The 17,274-nt window shown below is 45.4% G+C and overlaps 1 protein-coding gene across 1 annotated transcript in view; it reads right to left on the reverse strand.

Moving 5' to 3' along the window:
• Positions 1–82: 82 nt before the first annotated feature.
• Positions 83–17,274, reverse strand: part of CCDC9B (coiled-coil domain containing 9B) — a 60,545-nt gene continuing 43,353 nt past the window's right edge. The window contains 3 exon segments of the mRNA XM_040558293.1: positions 83–7,229; positions 15,982–16,793; positions 17,144–17,201. Coding sequence (XP_040414227.1) covers positions 16,014–16,793; positions 17,144–17,201 — 838 coding nt within the window. The 3' untranslated portion in view covers positions 83–7,229; positions 15,982–16,013.

The following is a 17,274-nucleotide window of genomic DNA, read 5'->3' on the forward strand; positions in this document are numbered from 1 at the left end:
CTCAGATTGCCTCTGCTGAGGATGAAAACTGTGCTCTGATGTGTTGTATTTCAGTTGTACAAATCACATAGGTACTGTAAAATATACGTCACTCTTGTTTTATTGAGCTGAGGGGGCAAATTGTTGTTAAATCAGTATGCTGTGGACCTGTGGTGGTGCTAGGCCTGCTTCAGTGGCTTTGGTGTGATTTTTCCACCTTTATATAGCTTTTTGGACAGCATGCAGGCAAGTCTGTACGCTGTTACTGTGCTAAAAAAGGAGACTAGCTGGTAAGAAGGAAAAAGATCATGCTTAGTCATTTTAAACAAAAGTGCATGTGTGATCATTGCCACCTTTCTGCAGGGCGAGTAGAAGTAAGCAAGAAGTGGTGCAGGAGCTGAAAAGTCCCAAGCTGCTGCTGTATCAGGTGGCTGCCCTTCCACACTGCAGCCTCCAGAGCTGCTTCTAAGCTCTTCCTATTTATCTGCTGTAGTGGCAGGACTCTGTTTTGTGGCTGTGTCCAGATGGTTGGTTGGGTTTAGCCCCATGCGTGTTCATTCTGTAGCAGTGGGTGACTTTGTTCCCTTGGCAGTTTGGTCTGTGACATACTGATACCTGCTCATAGGGCTGCAGCGTGCATGCAGTGGCTCTGGCTCCTGGTGATGATGCTGTTTGCTGTCTTCCATATCTACATCTGGTGATAGAGTCCAAGGCTTACTGCAGCCCCTGAAGAGGGGAATGGGCAAAGCAGAAACAAAGCAGGTGCCAGTTGAGTTTAGTCTGTTTCTTGGCTCTAGTACTAAATGCAGAAGCAGGTGGGAAGCATCTCTGGAAGGGAGCTTGTGTTTAATTGTTAAAACTGTCTTTAAAGATAAGATTAAAGCTGGATGGAATTATACAGAGACAAGGATTTCTCTGGTGCTGGTGTGCAGCTCAGAACTGGCAAGTCTGTAGTGGCTCTGAGCAGTGCATCTGATGTACACTGGATGTACATAAACTCCTGGCATTTTTCCTCTTGCTCTCAGAAGACTAATGGGGCATGGCTGTCTAGAGCAGATGGAAGAGGAAGTGAATTGAATTAAATGGGCTGCATTGCCCTTTTCCAACCTGTCGTGTAACTGTGGAGGGATGCCTTGTATTCAGGAGCTGTAACAACTTAAAGCTCTTCACCTGGTTTGTGGTTTTGGTGGCAGAGGATCTGCAGGACAGTGGTTGTGTTCAGATCTGCTTTATCAGAGGGAATAGACCCATTGGTGATGGTTGTCTCCCTTTCTGGTGCTGAAAATAGTTGGTTAGCCAGAATTAAGAGGGCTGTGGTTGTTCTCTTTCCCCTATGAAACTGCAGGCTTGAGTTTCCAGGCTGCTTCTGTATCTGCTCTGCTGACAAATTGTGATTTAAGTGAAACACTTATTCCTGTACCTGTTACAACTGGCTGTGGAGCATCCTGTTACTTCACAACTGCTGTACCAGGTGTGCAAGGGGAAATTTTGGCTTGTAAAGGTACAGAATGATTTCAAACTGCTGGCGTAATTAATGGCTAGGAAGATTTTGTAATTTGAACAGTGTTTTTGCAAAGCCCTTCTGGACCTAAGCTTTTCAGCTCAAATCTTTTCTATGTCCTTTCCCCAGCTGGGAATTGAAGTCCTCAGGAGGACATTATGCTGTTGTCTGCCTTCAATGAGCCTGTAGTTGTGCTTGTTTATACTCTTCACAGCAGACTGTCCAAGAAATCAGTGGCCAAGTGCACTTTGTAAGTACTTTTAGTAATCAAAATGGCTTGTCTGGACTGGTTTCTATGTGTAAGTTAATCCCTAGTACCCTGAATTTTTAAGGTTTTTTTGGGGAAGGTAGGTTGGCTGCAAGAGGTAACAGCTGGATTGTCATTCGGGGCTGTGAGTTCTTGCATTAGGTCGCAGTTGTACTGAAACAGTCATCTGCAACTTGAACACACTTTTAGTGCCATGAAGTGGTGCAGTCACCAGTCTTGGCTAAACCTGAAATTTAAGAAGCCAGACCGTGTTGTTATCTGTTGCATTATATTGGTCTCTCCCTTTATTGCTTCTGTTGGGAGGACTGGGGAAGTCACTGAAGTAGGTGTTTCTCTAACCACTGTAATTGCATCAGGTGAGATAAGGCACAGGCTTTTACATTGTTTCCTAGATAGAAATCACTAACATTGCAATTTGTGATGTTATTTCCTTGGAATTGTTGGCAAGATTGATCCCTTTCCACAAATACTGTCCTGTGTGTTCCTTGCCAGCAGATCTGTCTGTTTCCAGTGTGTGTGCAGATCTGTGAAAGGGAGCTGTCTGAAAGGCAGATTGGATGAAGGTAAGTCAAATGTCCAGTGTTGAATCTTAGGCCCTTTCCTTGAGGGAGTATAAGGATGTTAACAGGAGCGTCAAAGCCTCTCACTATGGGATGTTCCTGTAAAGGAATGATGGTTATAAGGATATGGCAGGACTAGTGATATCTACTTGGTTTTTTTTTTTTGCCCTTGAGCTTTTTATTGATTAAAAGCACTAATGATTCTGTAATGCCAACTTCCCTGCAGCAGTTTAAGTTTGGGTTCATTGTTCAGGGTATGAATCCCAGATTCTTGTTCTCTAAGCCTTGAAAAGTTTGCGGCACAGTAGTCACTGCATATTTGTGCTTGAGGTGCAGCATGGTTCTGAACCGCACTGACACAATGCATCGTTGTCAAGTGTCAGTAGAAAGTAAATAACACAGTAGCTTTAATCTTCCAATTCCTAGTCACAGTAATTGCATAAGAGGATGGAGAAAAGACCAGGTCATGTTCTGTTTTTCCTTTCTGGCTGAGAAGGGTCTCACGAGCAAGGAATCGGACTTCATGTGAGAAAACTAAACTAGTACCCTCTAGCACTTGTGCTACGCTGCATCTGCTTAGATCCTCACAGAAGGACTTAAACTGCAAGCTGAGTCAAAAGGAAGTGCTGCCTAAAAGGAGCAACAGGTGAAGAGTTAGTTAATGATGTCCAGTCAAAGGTGCCTCTAGATCAGAGGATATCTTTAAAGCTTCTGTTTTTTATTCCTTGTGTGTAGATTCCTTTGGGCTTACAACTATCTATTGACATACAATACTTGCCCATTTGTCTGCACATGCTAGTCTTGTCCCATTGAGTTCAAGTTGTTCAAGGAGCACGTTGATATAATTCATGTGCAGAGGAACCAGAAGGAAGGGAAATAGCTGGAAAAAAGTTACTGGAGCATGTGATGTGCTCCAGCAGCTGGCTCACATTTTCACCTTTTAAAAGCTACCTTTTTCCCCAGCATGTCTTCTTGCTTGGTCTCAGCAGACATAATGGGAATCAGATTAATCTCAGATTTTTAAGACTGGGCTGTAATTCTCAGAAGGAAGGGGTTGCATTTTTACTCCCGATTTTGGCTTAATTCATTAGTGTGGCTGAAAAGCAATCCTGTGGTGTAGTGTTGATAATAAAATCAGTGGCTGTTTCTGAGCATCGTGGATCTCCTTCAGAGAAGCCTAAATTAATTTCAGTGGGCCAATGGAGAGTGTTATACGCGTGCGTGTGTGTTACCAGTGACTGGCTGTGAGTCCTGGGAGGAGCTGGTGTGAGCAGAGAAGAGAATGATACGAGAAAGTCACTTCGGAGCTGGAACGTAAAGCAAAGGAGGTCAAGTTTGACTTCTGGCTATTCCGTATGTCTTCGGAGGCAGTGAGCTTTGGGAACACCTCATTTCTGGTTAGCTGCTGTGTTGCTGCACTAAATTGGTGTGCTCAGGGAATGGCTGCAGGCTTCCCAGTGCGTTCACTTCGCCTGCCAGCAACTGTGGGAGTGTGTGAGGCTGTGAACTGGTTGAGCTATTGTTGTACCTTGCCAAAGGAAGGCAGCAGGCGGTATTTTAACTTCACAGCAATGCTCTACCCTGCTCTCTATCTCTAATTGACTTAAAGCTTTCCTTGTAACTAAGAAAGCACTAACTACTGTATTACATACTTCAAATACAAAGACTTCTCAGTAAATGCCAGCTTAGCTTCAGGCTCCTATGCTTTTTGCATCTGGAGGGGAATTGGTGTGGAAAATTTGTGAATGTTTCTGTTCTTTCTACTTTTAGCCTCTCTTTATAGGGCTTTACTTGTTCTGAGGAATTTGTGTGGTATCCTTCTGCCATAGCATTAGATTTGTTGAAATAGGGAATGGAGAGCCAGAACTGCTGTCAAGATTTTCTCTTGTTGCCTCCTGCAGTAATTGGCCTTGTAAAGCTCTGGAAAGTGAAGTACTTCCAACCTTGTCCAGATGTGTTTTTGTCCTTAGGATGAGTTTAATCATCTCTTTAAATCAAGAACTGATTTCCTAGTCTGAAATCAATTTTGCTACAGAGTCGTTGCATTGAAACTGATGGTAAATTTTGCCAACCAGCAGTATCTCAGTGGCAAACCGTTCCTTTGGTTTAAAGAAAAAGGGGTTTTCTGTGTGATAGTTGCTGCTGTTTTCCTGTTCTTAAGAATAATTAAGAGTGAACTTAACAAAACCCCTGAGCTACCAAGCACTGCTGGGAGGGAACAGGTCTCTATAGGCAGATTATTTTGCACTCTATAAGCTGCCGTTGCATTTGCTTGCAAGAAAGGTGACGTTACAATGAGACAGCTTTGACACCTGTGGAAAAGCAAGCCTTGTGTTTTGAGGTAGGTTGTCATCGTTACAGCGAGCCTGCTGGGTGGATTGACTTAGCCAGGCCAGGAGGTGAGTCCTTTCCTAAGTGCTGAGTGACCCAAATTGGAGCTCTTACCCTGTAAATGCTACAAATTCTGTTCACATGTAGAAAAAGCCCTGAATATAGGGCTGAGAAACACTAAGAAACTGGAACTTTTTCTCATAATTTTTATTTAATATAAATAACACCTCTACATCAGATTTTTCAACTCTTTGATCTTTTCTCTCACTGTAAAGAAGAAATAGCTAGCCACACCTTTTTCGTTTTTTCTGAAAAATTCCAATCCAGGCACCAACCGAAGTGCGTTCAAGCAAGCTGTTGGTAAGCAAGAAGAAATTATGCTGAGGACAGGCACCATCTGCACAGCACAATCCAAAGAGCTTGGTACAGACTTGATCCTTCCCAGGCATCATGAAGTGCAAAGTTGCTTGGATTTATGAGGGGTAGAGGGGAAAGGGGGATGGAGGGCAAAGTGTCAGTTTTTCCTTTGAAAGAGGAAAGTTGTTCCTATATCTTACGTCAATAAGATAAAGTATAGCAACAATTGAAGTTGGATTTTTATCTCTACAACTAAGTCCTGGGCCAGAGGCAATGTAAAAGTTGCTTTCTATTGCTTGATTGCTGCTGGAGTGCAACAACAAGCTCTTCATCAGAGAATATTCTGTGTGTGGACTGAGGCAAGATGGCAGTGATTCTGACTGGATCAAGATTGAGGTCAGTGAGCTGTTTTCATCTTAGAAAAATAAATAAATAAGCAAGTGTTTGAGCCAGTTGGTTGAGGAAAACCAGCCTTTAAGTGATGGAGAATTTCCAGGACCTGGAGCAGTCTTATAATCTGGTTTGCATCTATCTGTTCTCTTATCTGTTGAATAAGTCCAAATAAACCCAGTCTGGGCTTGGGTGGGGGAAGGTGTTCCTACTAATAAAACATGAAAGCTGCATACCCTGTTTCTTGCTAATGCCTGGTCTGAAGCCAGTAAACTCTCCTGAATTTGGCACATAGAGGAAGTTCCCAGGGTTGTCTTCCATGAGATAGGTATTGTGGATCCAAGTTACGTAGAGTAGCGAAGTGTATATGTGCAAATATTAGTTTATTAAAACAGCATACAGTATTTCAGTCCACACATGCCAACTCCATCACCAAGGCAGTCTGTCATTTTGGTTAGCCAATGCATCTTGCAGTGACATTCGATAAATCTCCATGAATAAGTATCTGCACATACATTTACTCCTGAAACTGCTTCAAGTTTTAGGGCAGTGCTTCTTAATGAGGATGATAGCCTTGCTTGTTTTGTCATTTAGAAGTCAGGAATTATGTTATTCCTTGTGCCAGCTTTCTGCCTTCTTAATGGGCGGGCACATTTCAGCTAGTTCCTAGTTTGCTGTCAGTCTTTCATCTGCTTGGAATTCTAAACAGCTGGGATTTTTGCTCATTTATGCTGTAGATGCTCATTCAGTTCCTTGATTTGAAAGGCACCTTTTAAGGCCAGGACAAAAGGTATCCTTGGCAGCTTCCAGGGGAACTGTTACCCTCTTACTTGTGCACAAGGCTATGAAAGGCACAACCAGGAAGGTGAAAGCAGTTGACAGGAAGCCTTGACTTTCAGCTCTAATTCGGCTGGGGTCCTGTTGCCAGCTCCTTCCTTGCAGCAGGGTGTTAAGGAAAGTTACTGCATTTGTGCTGCCCTCCTCCTTGCTGCAGGCATCTCCAGTTAGTGTAGCCTTTGCGCTTCCCAGCCTTAAGCAGCAGGCTCAGTGCTTTGCCAAGCTACGTACGTACCTGCTCAATGGAGCAGCTACCTTACTTAGAAAAAAGCATGTTTCTGACGTGCTCGTTCAGCCTCTGCTGCTTCTGCCCTACCATATCTAACAGGAGGAGAAAGGTGACCTTGGAAAGGATGAGATGCTGTGGCTGCTGTGTGCTTGTCGAAAGCACCCCAAGAAGGCTCTGTCCCCTCTGTGCCCACGACCTGTGTAACTACCATACATCTCTGCCACCACTTCAACCACGTACAAACCCATACTACAACAGCTGCCCTGAGCTCTACTTCTTCACCCACCTACTGCACTACAACATAGCACCTCTCACCCTGTCTCCTAATGCTGTGCTTTGTCACTTGTCCCAACGCAACCGCTGGGGAGAGCTCACCCAACCCCTGCTGTCCTCCGGGCACACACGGTTCCCTGTTAGCCTTGGGGAGGGAATGGGTGGGCTGCCCAGAAAGCTGAATCTTAACTTTAAACTGAATTAGTTATTAAATAAAATAAAGTGCATCCAGTAGACATTTCATTGGCTTGCCACACAGCTGCAATATAGGCAAAACAAATACCAAAGAAAAGTGTAGGGAGTGTGTGTAGTCTTTCCTGTCCTTTGGCACCAGGATAGGAAGGGCTGATGCTGAAACTGAGTGGGGAATGGTGAAGGGGGGACCCTGTCTGTGGTGAGTGAAAGGCGCAGGGCAGGTGCTGAAAGCTGATTTCATAGAAGGTCAGAGTGAGGACAAGGCTGTGCTCCTCTTCTCTTCTCATCCACCACCTTCAGCACGTTATCCTGGTGAAACAAGAGCAGAGACAGTAGCAGGATTATCAGCCTTTAGGGAACAGCTGAGCAGTAAATTAAAAGTGTCTGCTGAGCTTCAATGTGACCTTCCTGCACGACTGGGGCTGCTTGGGGGGTCCCAGCATCGCATAACCCAGATACCGACCTGCCAAGTGTGATGGGAGCAGCCCAGGGGATGCACCAAATGTGTGAGCCTGGATGAAATGTGTTCCCGCTCCTCTGGGCTACGTAAGACTACTTTATTTTCTCCTTTTGGCTTAAGGACCCTATTTTTTGTATGTTTTTGTGTGTGCTTGTATAGCACCGGAGCCCCAAGAGGAGGGACTGATTTTGGGTAGGAGTCCGTGGCCCACTCTTGTGAAACCTGGCCTAGGGATGCAGCATTTGTTTTCACAGGAAGGGGAATGAGCTTTTCTCTAGTGAAAATACTAATCTGTGACTTGAGACTGTTGTTCTGTAGCTGTCTCTAAAGCTGGATACATTGATTTTAATTAGGAAAGACAGACTTTTTTTTCCTCTGGTTGCCAGATGCTTGCGTGCTACTCAGAATTGCTGAGTTAGCATTTGCCTGCATCCATGTTTAAATCCACAGGTCTGCCTTTTGCTGACGTAGATTTCAACACCCAGAGCTCACAAGATAGGATAGAGGGGGAACATGAAAGGAAAAACAGATGAAATACCATGAAGGCAGGAGTAGCTTGGCTCACATAAAAGGGAAGATCCAAACAAATCATTTAACGACACAACCACAGATATCTGATAAGAAACCACAAAGAAATGATGCCCAAGGTATTGAAATAATCGATGCTATGTGCAGTTGAAAGAAGAGTCTAAGGCTGTTTCTGGAGATGTTTTTTATTGGCCTGTATGTGTGCAATGGATGGGGCTGACTGTATCTTGCTGCTGAGGGGTTGCTCAGTGCTGCAGGAGCAGCACGCTTCAGGACATTATTGGGAAGGGTCAGGAAGCAGATTTTAGAGTTGCGCTTCATGGCTTGAATGTTATAATCTGTTTTGCAAGTCTGAACTGACTCCAGAGCTAGCTCTGTTTATTGTTAATCTATTTTGCTATTAGTGGTTCCAAAAGTCTTGTTGACAACCCTGTGCTATTTAGCATTGGTGGGCAAGTCTCTTCCATGTTTTGCAGCATTACCCTTTCAATACAGGCACCTTGTTTCTGTGCATGAGTGAGTCTTTACAGCCAAGACACTGGTGGGCTTTAAAGTCATTACTTTTTTTAGCAGTGAGGCACGGTAATTAGCATTTCTCTCATTTTACGCTGTATCTTCCTTTCCACGCGTAACTGAAGGGCTGGTTGGGGACTTGGCGAGCTCTGTGCTGGTACAACATCCCCGTGGCTGGCGTTACTCTTTGTGACTCAGGGCTCGGGAGAGCCATGCGGCCGTGGGCTGCCTCTGCCATCAGCAGCAAGGGGATGCAGAGCCAAATTTGTGTGTCACCGTCACACGAGAGCATTAAATGCGGACTGTTGGCAGTCTGTCTCAAAAGCCCCAGGCGTTCCCCAACCTGACAAAGCCTGGCTGGACGTGGGAAGTCGCTGGGATGACTTTCATAGCCAAGCCAACAACAGGTTACTGTAGGACCTACCAGTTACATCTCATGTCATGGGGCGAGATGCACCTGAACACTGTGGCTGAAAGTAGCTGAAGAAGTCCGGCACTTTAGGCCCTTCTTCTATCAGCTGAGATTAGCGCTATCCATCCTCTGCGTGGGCTGGGAGACGTAATTTTGTTTGATCTCTCCCAGGGCAGGTCCAGAGTTCCCACAGACAGTTTTGTTCTTAGTGGACCACTCGGAGAGTCAGTGTTGTGAAATATCACGTGGCAAACTCAGACGTGTTGTGTAAGGACCATCTGTTAGACATCGCTACACCAGATTTCCTCGCTTGGCTTTTTTTTAAGTGGATATATAGCTGATGTTTCAGCATATGCTGAAAGGCCACAAAAAGGATCGGTAAGATCATGAGGCGTGTTCTTCTACCTAGCACAGGCCATACAGCATCCCTGACTTAATTCTAATTTGAACTAGAACCATTTTTTTTAAAGGGAAGAAAAATTCCTAATTCTTTCTAGATTCGCCTCTGGTAGAAAACTTATCACTGCAACCCTTGATGAGCTTAAATATGTAAAGACGGATTTTGGTGGAGATTCCTGCTGGAGTGGTTTGGGGTACTGTCACTCTCCACAGTCTGTGTGTTCCTTCTCAACGGCAGAGCTGGCAGAAAGGAAGACGCAGACCACAATGTGGTGTAGTTATCTCTCCCTCCTTTTCATCTGGGGTTTACATTAAGAGGGTTGATGCAGGCATCTGAGGTATGGCCACGTGCTCCCTTCTGTCTGCTCTGCGATAACAGAGACAAACCAAAGACGAGGCAGAAGCTCTTGAAAGGTGCTGGAGAGATTTAGGAGTAAAGCTCCCACATTTCTGGGCAGGATGCGTACACTGATTCTGGTGGGTACCAGTGAAAGCACAGTGCTTTCACAGCGGTGACCAGCATTTACAGGAACATACACAACTTTGTCACCAAATTCATCCTGTTCCTGTCACAAGCACCACATTGCCTAATCCCTGCCAGAAACATGCTGGCCAAGCCAGCCTTGCAGGTGACGAGTCCCTGCCGCAGCCATGGCACTCTTCAAATCCTCTGACAGGTAGTAACTTTTGTCTAATTTCTGCATATTTATCCACAGACTTCTTCGTTACATCGATTCTTGCGCCTAATTATGTTCAGGCTGGAATGGCCTTTTCTTTCACTGGTGTTTACTACCCCGCTCTGCCTTCATTTTGCTAGACTAAACAACCATTCCCTGAGTATCCCTGCGGTCCCTCCCCATGTTCCTTCTGTCCAAGTTCATTCCTCTTGAACCATTCTCACATACAACACTTGAAAACTCAGGGATTATTTTCCCATATCGTGCCACTGGAAGGACTGTGTGTAATTCCAGAGGAATGAAGATAACTGCTCCAAGTCTTGTATTAAGCCGCAGCACTCCCTGATCCTGCGTGAGGACTAAGCTCTCCCCTTTGGTGGCATGTGGTGCTGGGAGGTGCTCTGGGAAATTGAAATGCTGTGGCATGATCGTGGGCTTCCCACAGCACTGGGGCGCTGTGAGGAAGGACCAGCAAGACCAACGCTACTCGAGTCAAGCCCTTGAGACCTCAGCCTGCCAGATCCCAGGCCAGTGTCCGAGTCACACAAGATGCTATCTTCTCACCTCGTGAACCTTGAGGAAACCTTCGGCAGCTCCAGGACTGCCTTGCGAGGCGTTGGTTTCTGCTTGTGGGGTGTCCTGCACCAACCTTTAGTGCTGGTTTGCAGCAGAAAGCTGGCCTCTCCCGACCCCTGGATCCTGCGGTACACAGGCCCTGCCTGCCCCACTCCTCTTTACGTCAGCTGGAGCTGCAAGGTCAGATCCCTGGAGCTGCTCTGGAAATTTACCCCCAGCTGCATTTTCTCTAAAGATGTTAAGATTAATTTTCTCAAGAGAATTCAGGGAAAAGCTTCTGTGGTTTTTTGTGTATCGTTTACTTCTCTGGGACTTGCTGGACATTCTCCAGGGATTCCAAGCCTGTACTTTGGGTAAATATTTACTCCTTGTTATTTGAAGCAAAGGATGAAAGCCCCACCACACACTCTGCGCAGCATCTCCAACTGGTTTGAAGGTGCAGGAGATTTTTAGTGCCATAAATAGACATTAACAGTGGAAGCTGTGAAATCCACATGGTGGCTGCTTGCTGCAAGGAGCTGCTGCTCTGCAGAACTGGGTGAGCAGCACTTGTGGTGGGGAGTGAAATCTGGATGGTTACTGCTGCTACAGACACTGGCTGTGCTTTGCGCTGTGAGAGATCCTGGAACTGGGGACATTTCCCTGACATCAGGTGAAGTGACCTGGTACAGTTTTTTTTTTGTTTTGTTTTGTTTTTTACTTGATGGAAATTCCACAATATAACCCCTTAATGGAATGGATATTTTTACATTCCTTTTGGGGTTGATAGGTTTTGTTTTGCAAAATCATCCCATCTGTTTCTAGGCTGATTTTTCAAAAGTCACACCGTAACAAAACTGAATTACTAGCATAAATTTTAAATTTTCTGTTCTGGAAAGGTTTAATGAAAGCTTCAGTTTGGGTTTTATGAAATTCAAATGTTGAGGAAGACACATTTCTGGTATTTGTCAAATCTGCATTTTCTCAGTGAGATTATTTTTTTTTTCTGTGAAGTTACCTATTACCTCCTAGCAGGATTTTGTTAATCAGCCTGATAACCCATGCCAGTGCATCCTTCCAGATGCTTCTCCTTAAGGATGGTCAAATCACATGTGGTCCCAGTTACATTAATCACTGTTTTGCTGTGAACCCTCTATGCTCCACAACAACAGCCATTCAGACTGTATCACCTGGACTGTCATCACAAGTTTCATGCTTTCTGCCAGGCACTTCAGGTCCCAGTATAACGTCAGCTGGTTACATGAACACAGTAAAGGTTTCTGGCTGGGACATGCCTGGATTTACCAAGACAGAGCCGCTCAGCACCTCCTGGAGATACAACAACCCATTCACCTTGCCACGTGAAGTCCTTCATCTACAGGGAAATTGTGTTAGTGTTGTTCGTGCATCACAGAGTGAAAAACACCCCCCTTTGCCCTGCTGCAAAGGGATAATCTTGTAATTTTGTTGGTCTGACATCAGATCAATACAATTAGGCATGGGCATCTGCAATTTGGTGTATGCGTAAATTGTTAAAAACTCAGCATGTGCCACCAGCCCACAGCTTCTTAACTGGATTATAGTTCAGGACTGCCTGTTCCTGAAAGATTATACTCAAGTGTTAAGAAGAACCAAATAATTCAGGTGGTTTTGGCACCTGAATTCATTGTGCTAGACGCCAAAGGAATAATCAAACTTCTGATTTTTCATTCTAACAAAAAGTGCAGCTCTTTGTGTAGTGCTTGGTTTTATCGCTATTTCAGCTTCCTGAATGATGCTCTTTTCCTGGTTCTTGTTAAACCCAGCTCTGAGTAACAATGCTGCCCTTTTTACTAGATAGGCCAAGAAAGGCATTAGCCTGCCACATGCGGTTACATTCCTGAAGGGACTCCAGCTGATGTAGTGATCTCCCTGCCAAAGATGGCCACACCTATTAAGTCTTTTTGCAGGCCATATGCAATGGCTTCTCTGAACAGAGGTTTCCTCTAGGTTGCATTTTTGGCTGTCCTTGCCCTAAAGCATCATCTGAGGTCAGGTGCAGGCATAAGTCTCAATAATCCCCAAAACAAATAGAAGATTCTACCAAGGATTCAAACGCACCTCAAACAGGGGCAAACCTAAGGCATCTGGGTCCAAAGAAATTCTGTGATGTAACACTTTGGGGAGAATTACAAGAAAACAGGCTAGAGCTTTGCAGCATTTTATACATACCATGGTCTAAAACTAATCCGTCTGTAGAGCAGAAGGAAACAGAAGCCACGGGAGAAGGGAAGTGACTGTTACCAGCCTGTAGTTATTTATGACTGCCATCTGTGTCATTATGCAGCCTGTCATGTTGATTTGGGAATTTCAAAGCAACAGCAGGAATAGACATAAGACCTTTTCGCTCCAAACACACTGACAACTTAACCGACTTGAGCCAAATGAGCTTTTGCTTTTTGGGTTGTTGTTGTTGTTGTCATTGTTGCTATTTTGTTGCTCCTAGGAGCCCTTCTGTCAAGCCACAGAGATGAACGGTTCTGGTTGTGCTAAGCTAGCGCTTGAGAAATCCAGGTCTTGATTTTTTTTTTTTTTTTTTCCCCTGTCAGGAGATGTTCCTGACAAATTGGATGCAGGGAGCAGAGACTTAAAGATGGGGCCCTCTAGTCTTCCTTTTGGCTCACCCCACTACAGATAAATCATGGCATAACTCACCCTCTCTGCAAATGGTCTTGTTTGGGAAGCCAGCCCTGATAGTGGCCTGTCACTGGTGCAGAGGGAGAGGTCAAATTTCTTTGTGGTGACTTCAGTATGTAGGAGGTGACAGCGATGCTCTAGAACATCACTGAAGACAAACGGCCAAGCTGCACTCACTCACTCATTCCCTAAATGCTCTTGCAGTCAATGTAATGGGGAAAAAGAAAAACATAAAGAAGAAACCTATTTCTGAGATGGGGGACAAAGAAATGGCTGCACTGGCTCACCCTGGCACCTCCGTGGATGCCTAGCCAGTGAGAATGTCGGAGTCTTCAGAGGAAGGTGCAAAAAACCTTCAAATGAAACAATCACAGACCAGTTTGCTCAGAGAGGTTACCCTTATTTATCATACGTGCTTGCTGTGAATCAATGATTGGTGATTGCCCTGGAATCTAAAAAGAATGAAAGAGCATTCTCTTAATGTAAGGTGTGATGTAGCTGTGCCTATTCCAGTGATCCTAACACAGGTCAGCAGTGGCTGAAGGCTAACTCCCCCTAAATGACCTGCCATCGATATCCTGCAAAAGGCTCCCCTGAAACTTGAAGCATCTCCTAGATGTACAGGAAATACCAAAAAATGAAAGTATATTGCTTTAATCTGTCTCCACCAGAAGGTGGGACCTGCTGCTGAGTGCACAGGTTAAGCACACCTGGAAATTTTGCTTGTGCTGTTTGGAAAGAGGTCAGTGAGGCAATGGCATGATCTCTTGGTAGGGGGGTGGGTGCTGCATAGGAAGGAAATGGGGCTGGAGGGGAGGGCAGGCAGGATGAAATGGGGTTGTAGAGGGTAAATATCTCCATCTATCACTGTGTGCCCTCGCAGTCCCCACACACCGCCTCTGCCTTCAGTAGTCTTAGTAGCTATGTGCTAGGGCTGATCGGCCGGCATCGCCACGCTCGGTGTATCCCAAGCAATAAATATTTCAGAGAGCAAAATTGGTCTGTTTCTGGCTAAGCCAAACAGATGCACAAGTGGTTAAGTGCCAACACCAGCTTAAGTCGCCTTGTCTTCTCCAAGACATAACGCTAAGTTTATAATTAAGCCTGCCTTAATGACTTCACTGAAGAGCGATGGAGTAAAGAGCTGTGCTGAAGTGGACTCAGGGCCGCATTACCAAACCGTAGGAATCTCCATTGCATTGCTGAGATGAAAATGGACTGCTCTAATTTATTGTTGCCTCTTAGCTGGTGTCTAATTAATGGCTACTTTTCTCACTCAGGATAATTCTGATGCTTCCATTCTCTACTTTTGTGGGTGTTTCTGGTAGATTGGAGAGGCCTGGAAAGCAAAGTCACGCTGTGTGCATCCAGGTCTCAACATTTTCCTAAATACTGTTGGAATTAATTTCCCTCACTTGAAGGAATTTCAGTTCCAGTACAGAACCAGCATCTTGGTGTTTGTCTTTTTTAAATAGCTGTAACACTTGCGCTTCTCCATGCCTTTTGTATAGTACTGGATTATAGTGAAAGTCTCTTTGTTAGCAGCTTAACCACTTCATCCCTAAGCTCCTTTGTGCCTTGGGGATGAATACCAAACAAAACCCGGTGACAAGCTGCTGGTTAGGTGTCTGAAGGAAAGCCTGTTGGAGTCGGGGAAAGGCGCTTGGTAGGGGCGATGTGCCTGCCTAGCTTTGAGCAGCTAATTGCCTGGAGTGCCTACTCAGGAGTATCGCTGCTGCCTCTCTGCTTGCAGGAGTACTGCTGGAGTACTTGCTGCTGCCTCTCTTCTCAGTGCCAGAGCAATTTAGGGGTTAGGCAGGCTAGACTGCATTCTGGAAGTGCCAATCTTTCTCCTTCCGAGAGAGAGGAAGCTCGGATCTTAAGTTAGGTGTCTCTGTGCTAGGCCTGAGTTAGCTGGAGTACACTGCAACCTTACTGCCTAACCTGGTGTCAGGATCACATCCTGACTTACTGGTCTGATCTAGCACTTACAGGTATGACACCCTGATCTGTGACGCTGCTTGGAAAGAACATATTTGGCAAAGGTAACTGCCAGAGATCCCCTACTCTCCGTCCTTACCCCTTCTTCCTAATTTCTACCTTACTTTTCTACCTGTCATATACTTTGTTCCTTTCTCCTGGCTTTTCTTGTTCTGCATCTGCCTTTCTGGAAGAAACTTCTTTGCTTGAGTAAAACTTGGAGCTTTGCTACATAACCAGCTCTGTTCTTCCCCCTTTCTGTTTGGTTCATAGGCCTTTGGAACAGGAACCATCTCATCCTGCCTTACTCATTATTGTTGCCATATACGTAATTCAAACTTTACATTCACAGAGCCTAGCACTCACAGATTGTGTTCTGGAAAGAGAATCCCACATGAAGTCCAGCTTTTTCAAACTACTGCCCACAAGGTGGGCCTCTATAGCTGCGTGAGTGTTTTGGAAACAGGACTATGCTAACCTCTAGTTATTCTAGCTGTGATTACCACAGAGACAGAAATAAATTCATGCTGCTATCCCCACCTTTCTGAGACCATCCCTTTCCAGGAATAGTTTCAGCTTTTGCCCTGACTAATGCCATCACTGACTAGACTCAGCAGTCCAGTTTTCCGTACAGATTTTCCTGTCTGACTTTCCATTGTTTCCCTATCTGCTCCAGGGCAGGTCTTTGTGATACACAGTTTTAGGATGTCTGAGGGATCCATATCACTGGTAACAAACACTTCTGAATAGTTATCTCGTACGCTGTCTTTATGGCCACAGAAAATTGAACTATGGACCTGTACTATGGCTGTGAGTGTTACAAGATAGCAAATGCCATGGAGAGTGGGGTCAGGAACTCACCTTCCATCTCAGGCAAGCTGGCGCAGTCTTTGTTAGTTGAGCGTGTCCCTGCTGTCCTTGTCCTTGCAATCTTCAGGCTGGTCCCCTTCCCTGGACTGTGATTTTGCTGTGTCCTGCTCAGGCACAACAGTTTTGTCAGAGTTGTCTTTCCTTGGGGGCAAAGGCTTGCTTGTGTGTTCAGTGCCTTCAGCATCTTCAACTCCTTTCAGAGCAAGTGTTTGTCCCTCAAGGGCAGTGTTTTGGGTCACTTCCTCCCCTCTTTGTCTCACCAGCTGTCTTTGACCTGCATCCAGTCTGTCTTCAGCTGCTGTGTCCGGCTTTCCTCCATGGCTATTTGAAGAGTCCTCAGTGGATTCCTGTTCTGAAGCTGTGTTTTTCTTAAAGCCAGCTCCATCTAAATCATCTCCCGTGGGCAATGACAAGGTCTGCTCACTGCTATGCATGGTGGCCTGCACAGCATTTGGAAGGCTACTTTGTGAGGCACTGCTATTTGTGCTCTCCTCCTGAGAGATGTCAGCACTGCCAGGCTTCCCATTGCCATCTTCCTCAACAGGTTCCTTACTCGGCTTGGGACCTGGCTCTGAGTCGCCTGTGCTGGCCACAGAGACCTCCATGCCGAGCCCCTTCACTCCTCTCCGTTCCTTCTTCTGGCCATTGGGGGCAGACTGGGCCTTCCCACTTCGCCTTTGTGATGATGAGGCCCCATGATCTTGGAGGCTTGGCTGTTTCACCTTCTCCTCCAGCTCAGCTGTGCAGTTCTCTTCCACTCCTTCCTCACCTCTGCTCTTCTGCTTGTCCATACCAAGGCTCCTCTAAGAAAGGGAGGATATGTTTATGTCAGCTTATTGATCAGTATACAATATTCCTTGTCTATGATGATACCCAAAACATGAGAACAAATTTGCTGAGGCCATTAAAGGAAGCAAAAGAATGTAGGTGATGTACGGACCAGACTAAGTGAGGATTGTTATATTGACAATATAAGGGCCAATGCAAGAAGTCAAGTTGCTCTCACATCATGCCGCCTGGAGAGTGGTAGCAAGGGGCACATTTACTCCAACACAGAGGTCTCCCCTCTCTGCACTGGCTAATAGCCTCCAACTTTCCTGATAGTGCATGTTTTGAGTAAACTCAGCAGCCACCCTTGAACTGATGAACTCACCTGGCTGTCAGGGTCATCCTTCAGAAAAGACATGTCCTCGCCTTCTTTTGCATCCCATCTGTGAAGGAAAAAAATGCAGAATTTAGGCCTTTGGTTTCTCATATCAAAAAGCCATCTTCTCTGCCTGGGCA

This window comes from Cygnus olor, chromosome 5, assembly GCF_009769625.2.
Source record: "Cygnus olor isolate bCygOlo1 chromosome 5, bCygOlo1.pri.v2, whole genome shotgun sequence".
NCBI lineage: Eukaryota > Metazoa > Chordata > Aves > Anseriformes > Anatidae > Cygnus > Cygnus olor.